Source organism: Zonotrichia leucophrys, chromosome Z (genome assembly GCF_028769735.1).
Source record: "Zonotrichia leucophrys gambelii isolate GWCS_2022_RI chromosome Z, RI_Zleu_2.0, whole genome shotgun sequence".
NCBI classification, from domain to species: domain Eukaryota; kingdom Metazoa; phylum Chordata; class Aves; order Passeriformes; family Passerellidae; genus Zonotrichia; species Zonotrichia leucophrys.
This window is the reverse complement of record NC_088200.1, coordinates 13,963,144-13,976,109: the sequence shown is the minus strand read 5'-3', so window position 1 is coordinate 13,976,109 and position 12,966 is coordinate 13,963,144. Positions and strand designations below refer to the sequence as shown.

General features: G+C 37.7%; 1 protein-coding gene across 2 annotated transcripts in view; it reads right to left on the bottom strand.

The window, feature by feature from the left end:
• Window positions 1–12,966, bottom strand: part of EPB41L4A (erythrocyte membrane protein band 4.1 like 4A) — a 117,782-nt gene that overhangs the window by 37,939 nt on the left and 66,877 nt on the right. For both annotated transcript variants that reach the window (XM_064736236.1, XM_064736237.1), the window contains exons 8-11: window positions 12,744–12,832; window positions 12,312–12,375; window positions 2,950–3,041; window positions 1,943–2,020 (exon numbers count right to left, since the gene is read on the bottom strand). In XM_064736236.1, coding sequence (XP_064592306.1) covers window positions 1,943–2,020; window positions 2,950–3,041; window positions 12,312–12,375; window positions 12,744–12,832 — 323 coding nt within the window. The remainder of the gene's footprint in view (window positions 1–1,942; window positions 2,021–2,949; window positions 3,042–12,311; window positions 12,376–12,743; window positions 12,833–12,966) is intronic.

Sequence of the window (12,966 nt, the reverse complement as noted above, 5' to 3'; positions counted from 1 at the left end):
ACAAACTGCAATAAAGAACTCTCACTAGCACAGCCCCAGATGGCAACAAATTGAGTAAAAGTCTTGATTCTTGTTTACAGTAAGGTTTTCCTTCACTGCACCATTGAAGTAAATTATTAAGTTTAAATAAATTCTTTTATACTCATTTTAATATTCCTCTCAGTGTGACTAAACAGAATATAGTGGTCATGACAAAAATCTAAAATTCATATTCCTCCCCAAAACTCCGTATTTGTTCCTGGAAACTTACTGCAGAAGAGAAGTAATTGTCACTATTACTTCCTTAACACCTGAGGTTTTATCATTGTGAAGTAAAATGATTGTACTAGAAAGTACTAAGCAACTATACAGGAATTACTTATGTAGATTTTCTGAATTATGTGAATAGACTCCATGAAATACTGATAATATTTTCATCAGTAGCCCATCATAGATATTCAGTACGGCAGAATTTCAATGTTTTCAAAATTATAAAAAATTGAAAGATAAAAGAATCTCAAATCCTAATTCTACATCACAGTATTGATGTAAAAATATTTTTTTTGTTTATGTAGTTAGTTTATAGCATGCTCCCAAGTTAGCCAGAAAACTCATCTGCTCAACTTTTAAGGTTGGCAACCATGACAGTACTGCAAATTCCAGAAGCAAGTGTAACAAACATCTGGGAATAGGACTTTCCATTCCCACTAAGACCTCCAAAGGATCTGATCTTAAGACAAAAAAAATTGCCTTCATGAAAACTGACACACAATGAGAAGTCTGTAAAGGATTTAACAAAAGAAAAAAAAAAAAGAAGGAAGAAGAAAACAAAAAACATACATACAAACAAAACAGAACAAACACAATACCACAAGACAAATGAAAATATTACAGTCTCCCCACTTACCCAGAAAAACAATGGGATTATGGCTTCTGCTCTGAGTTAATGATGTGTACATATACACAACACTGTCACTGCTTTTGATGACACAGTGGGGGACCAAAGACAAAAAGGAAGACAACCAAAATTGTCAGTTATGACCATCACCCCAACATGGCACGCCTGATCACTTATCACCCATGACATTTATTAAAACAGGAAGATGACCTGAACTGCCTCACCAAGAGCAATAGCTCAAACACAGTTAACTGCTTTATGGCATGTTTTCTTTTAATTGATTGAAAAGTTTTTGCCAGTACAAAGCTTTCTTCTCCTCAGGACCAGTGCCCTGCTCCAATCTGCTGAAGTGATCCAACAGAAAAAACTCATCTGCAGTACTCTGGCAGAAATCATTGAGCTCCTGCCCATTATCCCAGATGGGGCAATGCAGGCCAGGATCCAGTACAAATACAAAAGGCAGGACAATCCTTGCCCTGTTGTCCACAGAAGGAGAATCTGGATCATGATAGAGAGTGTGATAACTCAATCTGGATTAGAAAATAGGCAAAATGACAAAGATCTGCCTAACTAATGATTGTCAGCCTTACTCATTATGTTCCACTTATTTCTTGCATGATAGTGGAAACAGTGCTCCTTATCTGTCCTTAATTTCAAGTTACAGCATCTTTCAAAGCTTAGAGCCTTGAACATTTATCCAATATTGTCACCTGTTCAAGTCAGAAAAGATAGACACTCATTTTGGTATTCCCCAGCTGTCAGGAAAACCTCTTTAGGACATAAATGTAATTTCAGGACTTATAAGGAGATAATGATTTAGAGAATTGTCAAAGCTGCTCCCACTTTGAATACACTATAGCAAGCCTCCACGCATTCTGGGGATCTGAAGAAGAAACATTTGTCCCAAAATTTTCAAGCTCCCAAAGACAGTCTGTTAAAAAGGCCCTGATTCATCTTTCATCTTCAGAACTATTCTGGGTGGTGGTTTTCTTTTACTGGAAGGAAAGAGGAGAAAAGGAATGAAGAAGGAATGAATTGAAGTTTTAAACAATCAAAAAAATTCACCTGTACCGATGTTTATAACCTATGGATCCAAACTTGCTGACTTTTCTTGACAGAGAGTTTGATTCATTCTCTGGCACCCTGTGTAGTTTGAAAAATAAAATAACAGAGTAAGTTGCATAGATAGGTCTGAATTATAGTCCCCTTCCCAAGTCAAGAAAAAACAATACAAATTTGGGCTCAAAAAAATATTTTTTCTGCAAGTTCCTCTTCATCCCTACCTCTGGACAGATTCTTACGGGGCTGAGAGTCTCCCAAAGACACCTGTTTGTCCCCCCTATTTTGACGACACATCTCTTTATTTCAGAGTCAAGTGTAAATTGCTGGCACCAGCAGCCTTTCACCTAATTTTGGGAGAAGGCAAATCCACCCTGACACAGTAGTGAGACTGCAGGAGGGATTCTCAAGTCACTCATTTACAGCATGGCTAAAGGCAGCCCAGAGGATTCCATCCACCAGTTCCCAGTTAGGCACCTTAGCACATTTCTCTTGGTGTATTTCACAACAGTAAACTCAAGTGCTTTGAGATGTGCAGTACTGAGAAGATTTTATACACCTCAGTAAGTAAGCAAAAGGTTATGGAAATTCAATGAATTTCTATTAAAATATACATATATATTTCTGTGCATGGTAGAAAATAGTAATGTCTGAATTCCAAAGGCCTTCCTCAAGCCAATGCTGCTACAGAAAAGCTGATGATCAAATACATCCAAATCTATTTGGCAACTTAAATCCTGCCATCTTTCTGATAAAGTCTACTCTACACAACCTGAAGTACTGTTTAGAAAAGAATGGTAACATAAAAGAAACCACCAAACTACCAAATTTTAAAAACATTGTTTCACATCACTACAAGAAAAGGTGTTGGCTTTTGAAAGCAGTCTATAAGCAAGAGCACAAATGTGTTTCCAGGCAGCAAGCCTTTGTTGCACCACTCTGCAGGTACAACAAGGCTCTCACTCAGTGTAGTGGCTCTAAGGGAAACACAACCTAACTTCTGCATCACTCACCTGAAAAATGTATGATGCTCTACACAACATTTCCAGAGATGTTTGCATGTGACCTTGTTACGTGCTTCAAAAAAGAAGGACGTTTCATTGCACTAAAGACAAAACAAAACAAATTACGTTCTGATGCGGGATCCTGCCATTGGAGTGAATCTCATTTACTGAACACCAGAACCAGCCATTGCATGTCAGTCCATGCAAGAAAAGAAATCAGCACAAAGAAAAGCAGGTTCTATAATTCTGTAGAATTCTTCATTTAAAAGTGTTTTTCTTTTTGAAAAGCAGAGAAAAGAGATTATTGAAACATTCATGTTCCTTTGTTCGTACACACCTTCTTCCCTAAAAAAACCACGAGTTTTCCTAATAAAACACAAGTTGGGTTTTTTTCCAAAAATTATGTTTCTGATGTTTTCTGAAATGGCAGCTCAGATGTCAATCAAAAATATTCTGGTTAACAGTATAAAAAAAGGCAAGAATAAATGAAAGAAAGAAAGGAGCTCAGGATCTGTTATAAACAGTTATGAAGCAATGACAGAGGAAACACACAGAACAGGCCAAGGTAAACCTGAGGGGAAAAAAATACTGAAGAAGGGAAGAGTTTTCTTTTTTAAAGAAAGCTAACTTCAGAATAATTCAAAATGCTAATAAAAAGTTGAAAGTCTTAAAACCCAACTTAAAATCTCTTAAGGAAGACAACAACAGCCAGAACAAAAGCATATACACAGCTTAAAAGCCAATCTCTGGAAACTGGCAGAGAAAAGAGAAGTGGGATGCATACAAACTATGAAATACTTCCAACAGTAAAGGAGAGGCAACAGACACATCACAGTGCTGGTTTTCAACAAGCTAAACACTCAGATGTGTTCCATCTATTATTCACTTGGTGAATCAAGCACTCGGTGTTTCAGCTGTGATTTGCACGAAGAATGAGCAATCCCAGTGATGTCAGTGTGAGAGTTCAGCATGGCATGACACCCTCTGTAACAAAACTGAGTCTCAAACCATTTCAGCAAGGTGTGAATTACAAAGGAGGTGTGATTCACACCACCTTCAGCAGCTGATTTTGAACAATCTATGTCCCTGCATTACTTAAATTCCCTAGCGTCATGTGTACACAAGTAAAAAGCTCAGGCAAGTTTCTCCCTCTCCTCATTTACTGCTGTTTATTATTATCTGCAAGCACCTTGCAAACTGTGAATTAATTCTCTATGTTCTCTAGAATTCAAAATTTCACCTATAACAAAAATCCAGTTATGTCCCCATTAACAGCTGTCAAGCAGCCTCACAAAATCACAAATTACCTCCTCAAGCAGCTTTTCCTTCACCTTGAAACAAATAACAGCAAAACAACAGAATTTTGCGCCTGTGGTTAGAATAATAGAGATCTAATTCCCTGACAAAAAAAAAAAAAAATTATACATGAGTTAATTTTCTCCCATGCCTTATTTTAGTTAAATGTCTGGCTGGAACAGTGCCATGGAACAGGCAAGGAATTAAAATAATTCTCTGGTCTTCCATCAAAAGCACATTTTACTCTCCATGGCAAGAGAAAATAATACAAGCAGTACAGTAAGACAATGACCACCAAGAATGTTGAAACCTAGGATTCATCTGATACTGCTGTGTATATAGTAAAATTACTTTGCAGTACAGAAATTGAAATAGAAATATATAGGTAAATATATAAGTCCAAGAAATATATTCCCAAAGTTCCTCAGGTTCGATAGGGATCATCATCTCTCTGCAGGATTCACAAGTGGTTTAACTTATAGACAAAATAAAGTCTTCCTGAAAAATCTTGAAAATAGTCAAGGAGAAAAATCAATTTATCATGGACTCGTCTCGAGTCACAACATTGCTCTTTCTCATCTGATGGCTAGAAACAAGAGTCAACCCACTGAAAAATCATAACGCATTTTACGTTGTAAAACTATTAAAGAAAACATATAAAGTGGTGCTTTGCATTTGCTTACTTTGCACATAGCAGAAAAGTAGCTTTGGATTTCATTATTTGATTTAAATTACAATTTCTATATTAGACTGTCATCTCATATGATTTCATATAAACTCACACAACTGTACTCATCTTCAAAAGGATAATATCAAACTGCATTGTAGTATTGCAAACTTGATGCAATATGATGAATCAGTTTAGCTTCTGTTAGGAAATAACTCAATGACTCACTTTTAATATGCAGGATCTTGCCCCTTCTTTGTTCACTCCTACTTTTAGGTAAAGAATCCTCTGTTGCACTTAAATGTATTTAATTACATAATCTCAAAGGAAGGAGTTTCTGGTATGTGGGAAGGGAGAGGCAAAGAGAAGACAGGTATGATTTTTTTCTTTAAAGAGACTTTTTAAAATAAGGTGTTTCTGCCATATCTTACTGTTAGACCAATTTGAATGCTGCTGGCATTCAACAACAGTGGGAAAAAGTTGGGGGAAAAGTTCTGTTCCTTTGGGGGAAAAAAGTTCTATTCATCCATTTTGTCTTCTTTAAGTCACAGTTTTAGAACTTTCCCATACACAGAACAAACAACAGGAAAAAACATTAAAATCAGTAAGTGACAATAAGAGGGACCATATAGTTATACTGCCATTTCCTAGAAAGATCTGACCAGCAAAGATTACTGATTCCATCACACGAAGGCATTATTTTCCAAGGCAGAAGAAAGTTCATCCTAGCTGGCAAGAAAAATGTTGATGATGCTGAAACACCTAAACTTAGTATTTAGCAATCAGGGGCACTCAGGGAGGGCAAAAAATAGAAGGGCTGGTGGGGGGGAGGTGAGATGAGGATAATAACTCTTTAGATACAATTCACCAAAACTTTCTGGAATTCAGATCTGGAAAATGAAACAATTGCCTAAAAGTCATAGGACAGACCAACAAGCCTTCTGATAGCACCCCCAGGCTTATTTATTTGAATTTGAAGGAAAACCATATGTCTAAAACTATGGCCTCACAACTGATGCTTGGTATAACTCAATAGCACAATTAAATTGTGCTATTGAGAGGAAAAATTGTGCTATAGAGAGGGAAAAAAAGCCTAAAACACTCAACCCCATCAAAGGGGAAGTAATTCATAATTCTTTCACCATTTCTCAGATTATCTGGGAATTATTCTGTAACTTACTGCAAGCAAGTCCAGTATGACACTGCTTACAGCACAGCCAGGTTTAGGACTTCCTCCATATTCCTTTTAGGACTATTTAAGGCTTGTAAGAGTAGTGATTACCCTGACAATTTATAGATGCCTATATAAAAAGTAATCAGTACTGAGAATATCAATACCTTTCTGGATTAACATTTCTCCCCCAAGGGAATGAAATTATTTATATTAGTAAAGCAAAGATGGCCTTTCCTGTAAAGACCATGACCTTTTGTTCCCAATAAAAGACAACATTTTTAGCATTTTGAACATAGCAATTTCCTACAGATAGTTAGTGTTAGCTGGGTGTTTTGCTTATTATTCTCATATATCTGAACCAAAAGAAACAAAGACCTATTGTAATTTTACTAATTATTTATAGGAAATGACATTTCCAAAGTAATTCAGTGCTCTTTGGTGCAACACAAGCTTCTCCTGGCTACTCATCATGCTGCTTTCAGAGTGCCCAGTGTACTAAAGATGAGGCACTGTAAATCATGAACTCCTTCCAGAGCAATCCTGGCTTCTGCATTCTCTGGCGATCTCTCTCCTTTGAGCCACCTTGTCTGTGTGTTCTTTCAGGAAGCCCATTTTGCTGATCAAACAAGTAGAGAAACCACTTACTTTTGTATGGTTATTTTCAATCCCATCTGTGATTTGCAGGAGCAAGGGAGGGGCAGGAGGATGGGACCAGAGGCTGCAAAAGGACCCTTGCAGCAATAACCAAGCTGTGGGACTGCCTCCTCCTAACCCTGACGAGGCACACACCCTTTGTCAAAAAATGTGAGGACAAACATTTAGATATCTAACGATTAGATATCCTTCTTCTTTTAGGTGCTTTGAAAACTTGTTCTGCAGTCTCCAAAACATGCCACAGCTCATACTGCTAGTACCTCACCACCACTTTTAACCAGAGGAGGAGAGAGAGACTAGCACAGTGGATGCAGATAGCTTGTCTACACTACAAACTTATACACAGATGGACAATGAAGCCCTTGCCTGGTTTATGGTGGCTCCCAGACCAGCCAGAAGACTGATCTGGCAGGGCCTCTAAGACCTCCACTAGAGAGCTGGGAGTTAGAACAGTGCTGCACCCTAATACCCACACCTCTCAGGTGGAAGATTAAAAGCGTGTTACAAAACCCTTCAAAGGAGACAGGTCAGAAGGGTCATTGCTCTGTCTAAGCACAGAACACCTCTGGAACTAGTACAAAAGTTCAGGGGTGCTTCCTGCTTGCTTTGCCTCACCAGCCTGATTGCACAGCTTTCAGACTCAGAGATGCTTTGTGCCCAGCTAGCTCAGCTCCTAGGCAGGGCAAGCTCAGCTCCACCTGGAAGAGAAGACACACACTTAAAATGACAGCTCTTCTCTCTGAGGGCCAGAATATCCCGTGTTCTTGGAGCTCATGGATTACTCCCAGGATAAAAGGCCATTGTCAGCACATTTACACTCATTGCAAGGAGAACTGAACCTGCCCACAGAGCAAAAATGATTCAAGAACCAGAGATGTAGAGCAGGCTTTAGCTACTTTAATTTACAAGACATTTATGGGCTCCCAGCAATGCAGGCTCAGAAAATGAAGAAGAAAATCCCAAAACCACATCAGGAGCCAGGCCAGCACACACATCACTCCTCCCAGTCACAGTGAGCACAGGGAGGGCTAATGCTACACAAGGAGGGATCTTGCCCTGTTACAGGACACACTGCACATGTAACAGAATTATTAACACTGAAGCTACTGCTTCAGAACATAATTCTTTGCCAGAATAATTACTCTTAGGCACATACCTGGGTACCATCAGCTCTAAATTCCAATAGGAAGCATTCTGGTTTTATATATAGACATATGCAGACAAATCACAGCTTATGTAACAAACAATGTACTATTACTGGTTATACAAGGTCAGTCTTTAGGAAAATGATACCAAGTTGGCAATTCAAATTGAAAAAACTGTGCCAGTTGCATGTCAACATTGAAACAAACATATCTTAGCTTTACAGCAATTACAGCAATTCAACAACACTAAGGAAGAATTAGAAAAAACGAAAGCTGACAGTATCACCTTAGTGTTAGTGAATTTAATTTTATGCAGGCTTTGAACCAATCTTACAGTCCTTCTATGATGGCTCAGAAGGCAATTAAGAAAAGACAGGAAAACCCCCAAGCAACCAAAACAAGCCAAAACTGTTTAATATGATATATTAATATCACTGAGCTTCTTCACCTCCACCCTTTTATTATCACTCTGAGTTAAGTGGGTGCAAATGCAAATGATGCAAAAGTCATTTGCAACTCCTAAACCATAAGAAAAATCAAACCACTATTTTTGTCTGGAAACTACACATAAAATTAATTTGACTTAAGAGTGAGAGTAACATATCTTCAAATCCTGTTCAATCTTCCCAAGAAGCTGCAGGAACTATAAATCAAATTAGAAGTTCCTGGCTGGAATTTGTAACTCAAGACAGAATACAGCATTTGATAGGAAAAGAAGGGGTACAGCTGAATCACCTTATTAACATAATTATTTTTCAGACTAATGACACTTATGAGAAGCAGATAAAAAAGATAAAGCATATTTACAGTGTTTTCTGGACTATTTAAAATAACAAAAAAAAATATTGTATTTATACAAGTTTCAGCCACACAAAAAAGGGAGGATTATGTACTTTGGACTTGCATCAGCAGTTGGTATTGTTCCCAAAGAGTCATCACCAATTTCACCTTGTGAATTCATCTGAGTATGGAAGACTGCAGAGGAACACACAAAAATGTGGAAATAATCTTTAACTGCACAGATTGAGAGATTGTTTTGACTCAAAAATACCCAAATTTCAAGATCTCTTGAAATAAAAATTTCAAAATTCAAAAAGGCCTTTCTCTTACAGGAAAAGTTATGAAAGCAAGTGTTTTGCTCATTGAATTCTTTCTGTTTTGTGAAACAGGAAAAGTAAGAACAGAAGTTTTGCATAAACCCTGCTAAAGAGTGAAATCATTCATGTGCATGTTCAGACATAGAGCAACCGAAGTAAAAGGCTCAGTTACACCAAACAGCACTGGGGTGCAGGGAACAGCACAGAAGTACTTGGTACCTACAGGCAAAAAAACTCCTCATCTCTCATTCCTGCTATTATCCCATTTACATTCCCAGCCTACACAGTCTATCACAGCATGTTTTTCTCTGTTTCCTTCCATGTCCCTAGTTGACAGAGAAATCTAGGAAGCAGGCTGTGCTCCTCACATGGGGAATCACAGGAGGTATGCTGGGCACCCTTTACACTACTCACTTCCACACAGAGCATCCATTGTGACCAAGCTCTGTTTTGCTGGTGGAGAGGGGAGGGCTTTGGCAGCCACCTGTGTTACTGGATTGTTTCCAGTAAGGTTGCTCCACTGGAAGACATGCTGCCGAGAACTGTGCACAGGCTTTAGATGAATTTCTTAGTTTTCTAAGAAATAAACTTCTTTAATCTTCAAAAATTCTTGGCCATTTTACATCACGTTCAGGGAATGTGAACATGTGAAGCCCTTGCAGGGGAAGGGTTCCTCATTTCTTGCTGATGCTTAGAGGTGCCAGGGAGGACCTAACGCCTTTATAGCTCAGAATTCACAGCATGGATTCATGCAGGGGTACAATTAAACGCTGAGTCAATTATTAACACCACTGAAAAAGAGCTTCAGTCTCACATGTCCATGGATGGCCAAATATGAAAGGCAATATGTTGTTTATGAGGGGGCAACAGCAATTACCTAAGGGAGAAAACATAATACAAGCAAAATAGTGAAAGATAGAACCAAAGTACTCATGGTCATGCTTGTACACAACAGCAACAGGTGTGCAGGAAAAAAAATATGAGGCAGCTACATATACAGGATTATTCTCATGGAAGAGATATGAAAAAGTACAAGAGGTTACACTACAAAACAGAAAAGCCAAAGCAGCTTACTTTATTGTAAGACACTAAGCAATAGCATGTTCTGCTCAGTAAGCATCAAGTTTATGAAACATGAAGCAATGTAAACAAGAAAATGAGCAGCCATAGGTTTGGCTGACACAGACAACAGCGGAGTTTAGGTAGTCTGAAGGCGTGGACTTGTACACTTAGACTGTCATCTGCCAAGAAGATCAGATGTCATTTCCACCCACCTAGTCAGAAATACACAGATTCTTCTGGCATGGTTGAAAAAATGTCACACCAATCCCAGCAAGCAACAACAAAGAAGTTACCACAAGCAACTCCATCCAGGGGAGAGCCTTGCTGGTACTAAAGGCACCAACAGCTTCCTCTTCATGAGCAGTGAAAGGTGACAGTCAGTACAAATAAGGGGAGCTGGTGTGTGTGGAAACATGAATAAAACCCACCCTGCAGAGAGTTTTTACAACTTATGGAAAGAAAAACACTCAGTTCACCCAGAAATAATCTGCTCTGTTACACAGTATTAGCTCCTTCACTTTATGCCATAAAGTTCAACTTAAAGGCATTGGAAAACTCCCATTATTTTTACTCCTCCTGAATCTCTTCTGGAGCTCTCTACAACTAACTGGAATAGATATTCCAGACTTAGTATACCACATCTGATACAAGGAAAATATTAATTCCCTGGGCTGTAAATTATATTACAGGAGGCAGGATGGAGTGAAAATGGTGTATTTACTCTCCTGTAATATACTCATGTGTCACATGGGAGGACAAAGTGATAGCATTTATTAAAAAAAAACACAAGAGGAATAAAATAAATTAGTGAATCAGATTTTTTTTTGAGTATTGGAACATACATGAATACACTGATGAGCTTTTCCTCCTCTGTGTAGAACAGCATAAATTCTTATGTCAACTTTAATCCAGAGACTGAAATTACTGCCTGCTTATTCCAATATATAATTTTGTTCAAAGTACCCCCAGATTGGTAAAAAAAGGGAAAAAGAAGATTTCTCTAAGCCATTTTGGCCCTTCCTGATCTTGTTAGGATATGAAGTGCTGTAGAAATACTCCAGATTAGTATTAGTAGCAAAGGCAAATTTAGTGAAGGTACACACCCCTGTACTTACTGTCCTACCCAACAATTCCTAGAAATACCTGTCAAGGCTTCAAAGTACCAAGTTCTGTCAAAATGTTTGCCTTATCATCACAATGGTAGGAGTTCACCAGCCGTCAATATTCACAGCCTCAACTTTTGCAAAACCTTCCAGGTTTTCTACTCAGTTTGCTAAGCCTTTGCAATTCCATATGGTTAAAAGAAAACTGTGGAAATGTGGCATCAAAGAGAAGCTATAGCTTCATTCACTTCCAAGCAATTCACTCCGAGTCAAACTCAGACTTGTTTGTACATGAACTATCACTCACCCTTTACATGAAACATGGTGAAAAGTTTTCCCAACCTTCCCCCAGCCTTTAAATAACTCTCCTATTTCAACAAACATGCCTTCAGAAATAAAATTCCCATAGATTGCCACACCAAATATAAACAAGTCACTTGGGAGTAGCAAAAGAGAGATTTGCCAAGACATGTGCAGTGACACCAGAAATGCTGTCCACAACAGGAGCAAGACAAATGCCCTCATGGAAAGACCATGGATGAGACTGACAACCATTACAAGGATGAACAAAAATGCTTAGATAAAAAGTAAAGGGGATTTTTGCCAGCAGGTTAATATAATTTAAAACTATTAACTACAGTCCTTATGAAACTATAAACTTTCATGTTCCAAAAAGACATGAAAGTATTTTGAAAAAATATTTCAGCTAACTAAATTTTTAACTAAACCAGACAGCAAAAATCACAAACTGACCGCAACTATGTTTTTTATTGCATGTCATTATCTTTTCCTACATTCTCAACAGTCTCCTCCTCTCTCTATTCCACATGCCTTGTAGGAGATAATTTTTTTTTTTCTTTTTTACTTACTGCGTCTTAAAACCTCCTCTCTTCCTATCAACCTGCTGTCCTTGCCCCACTGGAACCAACATTGCTTTCTCTCAAATGGTCTAAGTGCAAAGTGATGTTAAACTCTGACAAATGGGTTTCAATCTATACAACGTGGCTCCCTGTTTTGTGCCTGAGAGCTTTGTGAGGTTCCCTTCACCTACATTTGGTTTCCTCCAGTAAATTTCAATAAAACCCATTAGACTTCAACAGACACACTAAATTTCAACCTTCATTAGACCTAAAATTATTTTTTTGATCTTTTCAGGCCTAAATGAAAACTTACATCTTTTCCCAGGACTCGAAGTTCAAACTGTGTTTCCTTGAAGTGAACTTTCGTAATTCTAGGCCTGTAATATTGAAAAAAAAAGACAGACCAAACTTCATGACCTTTTAATTTCATGTGTAGTAAGATATAAAGTTGTATACATTTGCATACAAAGACAAAAAAAATTCACAGAAGATTTATTTTTCAGGTATGCCCTAGATGTCAGCAGACAATTAGTGATATGCAAACATTTCAGCATGAGTATGGTAAAGGTGATCTATCACCTGGAATATCAAAAAAATCTGCATCATCCAAAGAAATATTAATAATTCTATGCATTATTTTTTGATACTGCTATGATTAAAATTTTAAATAGATACCACAAATTGTAGACATCCATACAACATTGTTATTGTTTTAGTGCAGACTGCACATTTGAATAGTACATACCAGAAATACTTTCCTACTTGTTTTTTATTCTTGTAGACAACAACTCCTATGGGTGTTAATCCTAAAAAGTATTCAGATTTGTTTTCACCCTAGAAAATAAAAATCTATGTCATTCATACAGTTACAAGTAGAATCACAGTATCAGTGAGATCCAGTGAGAAATTCATCCTGGTGACTTGAATATACTGTTTCACTCTGTACAAATGGAAAAATAGTACTTGAT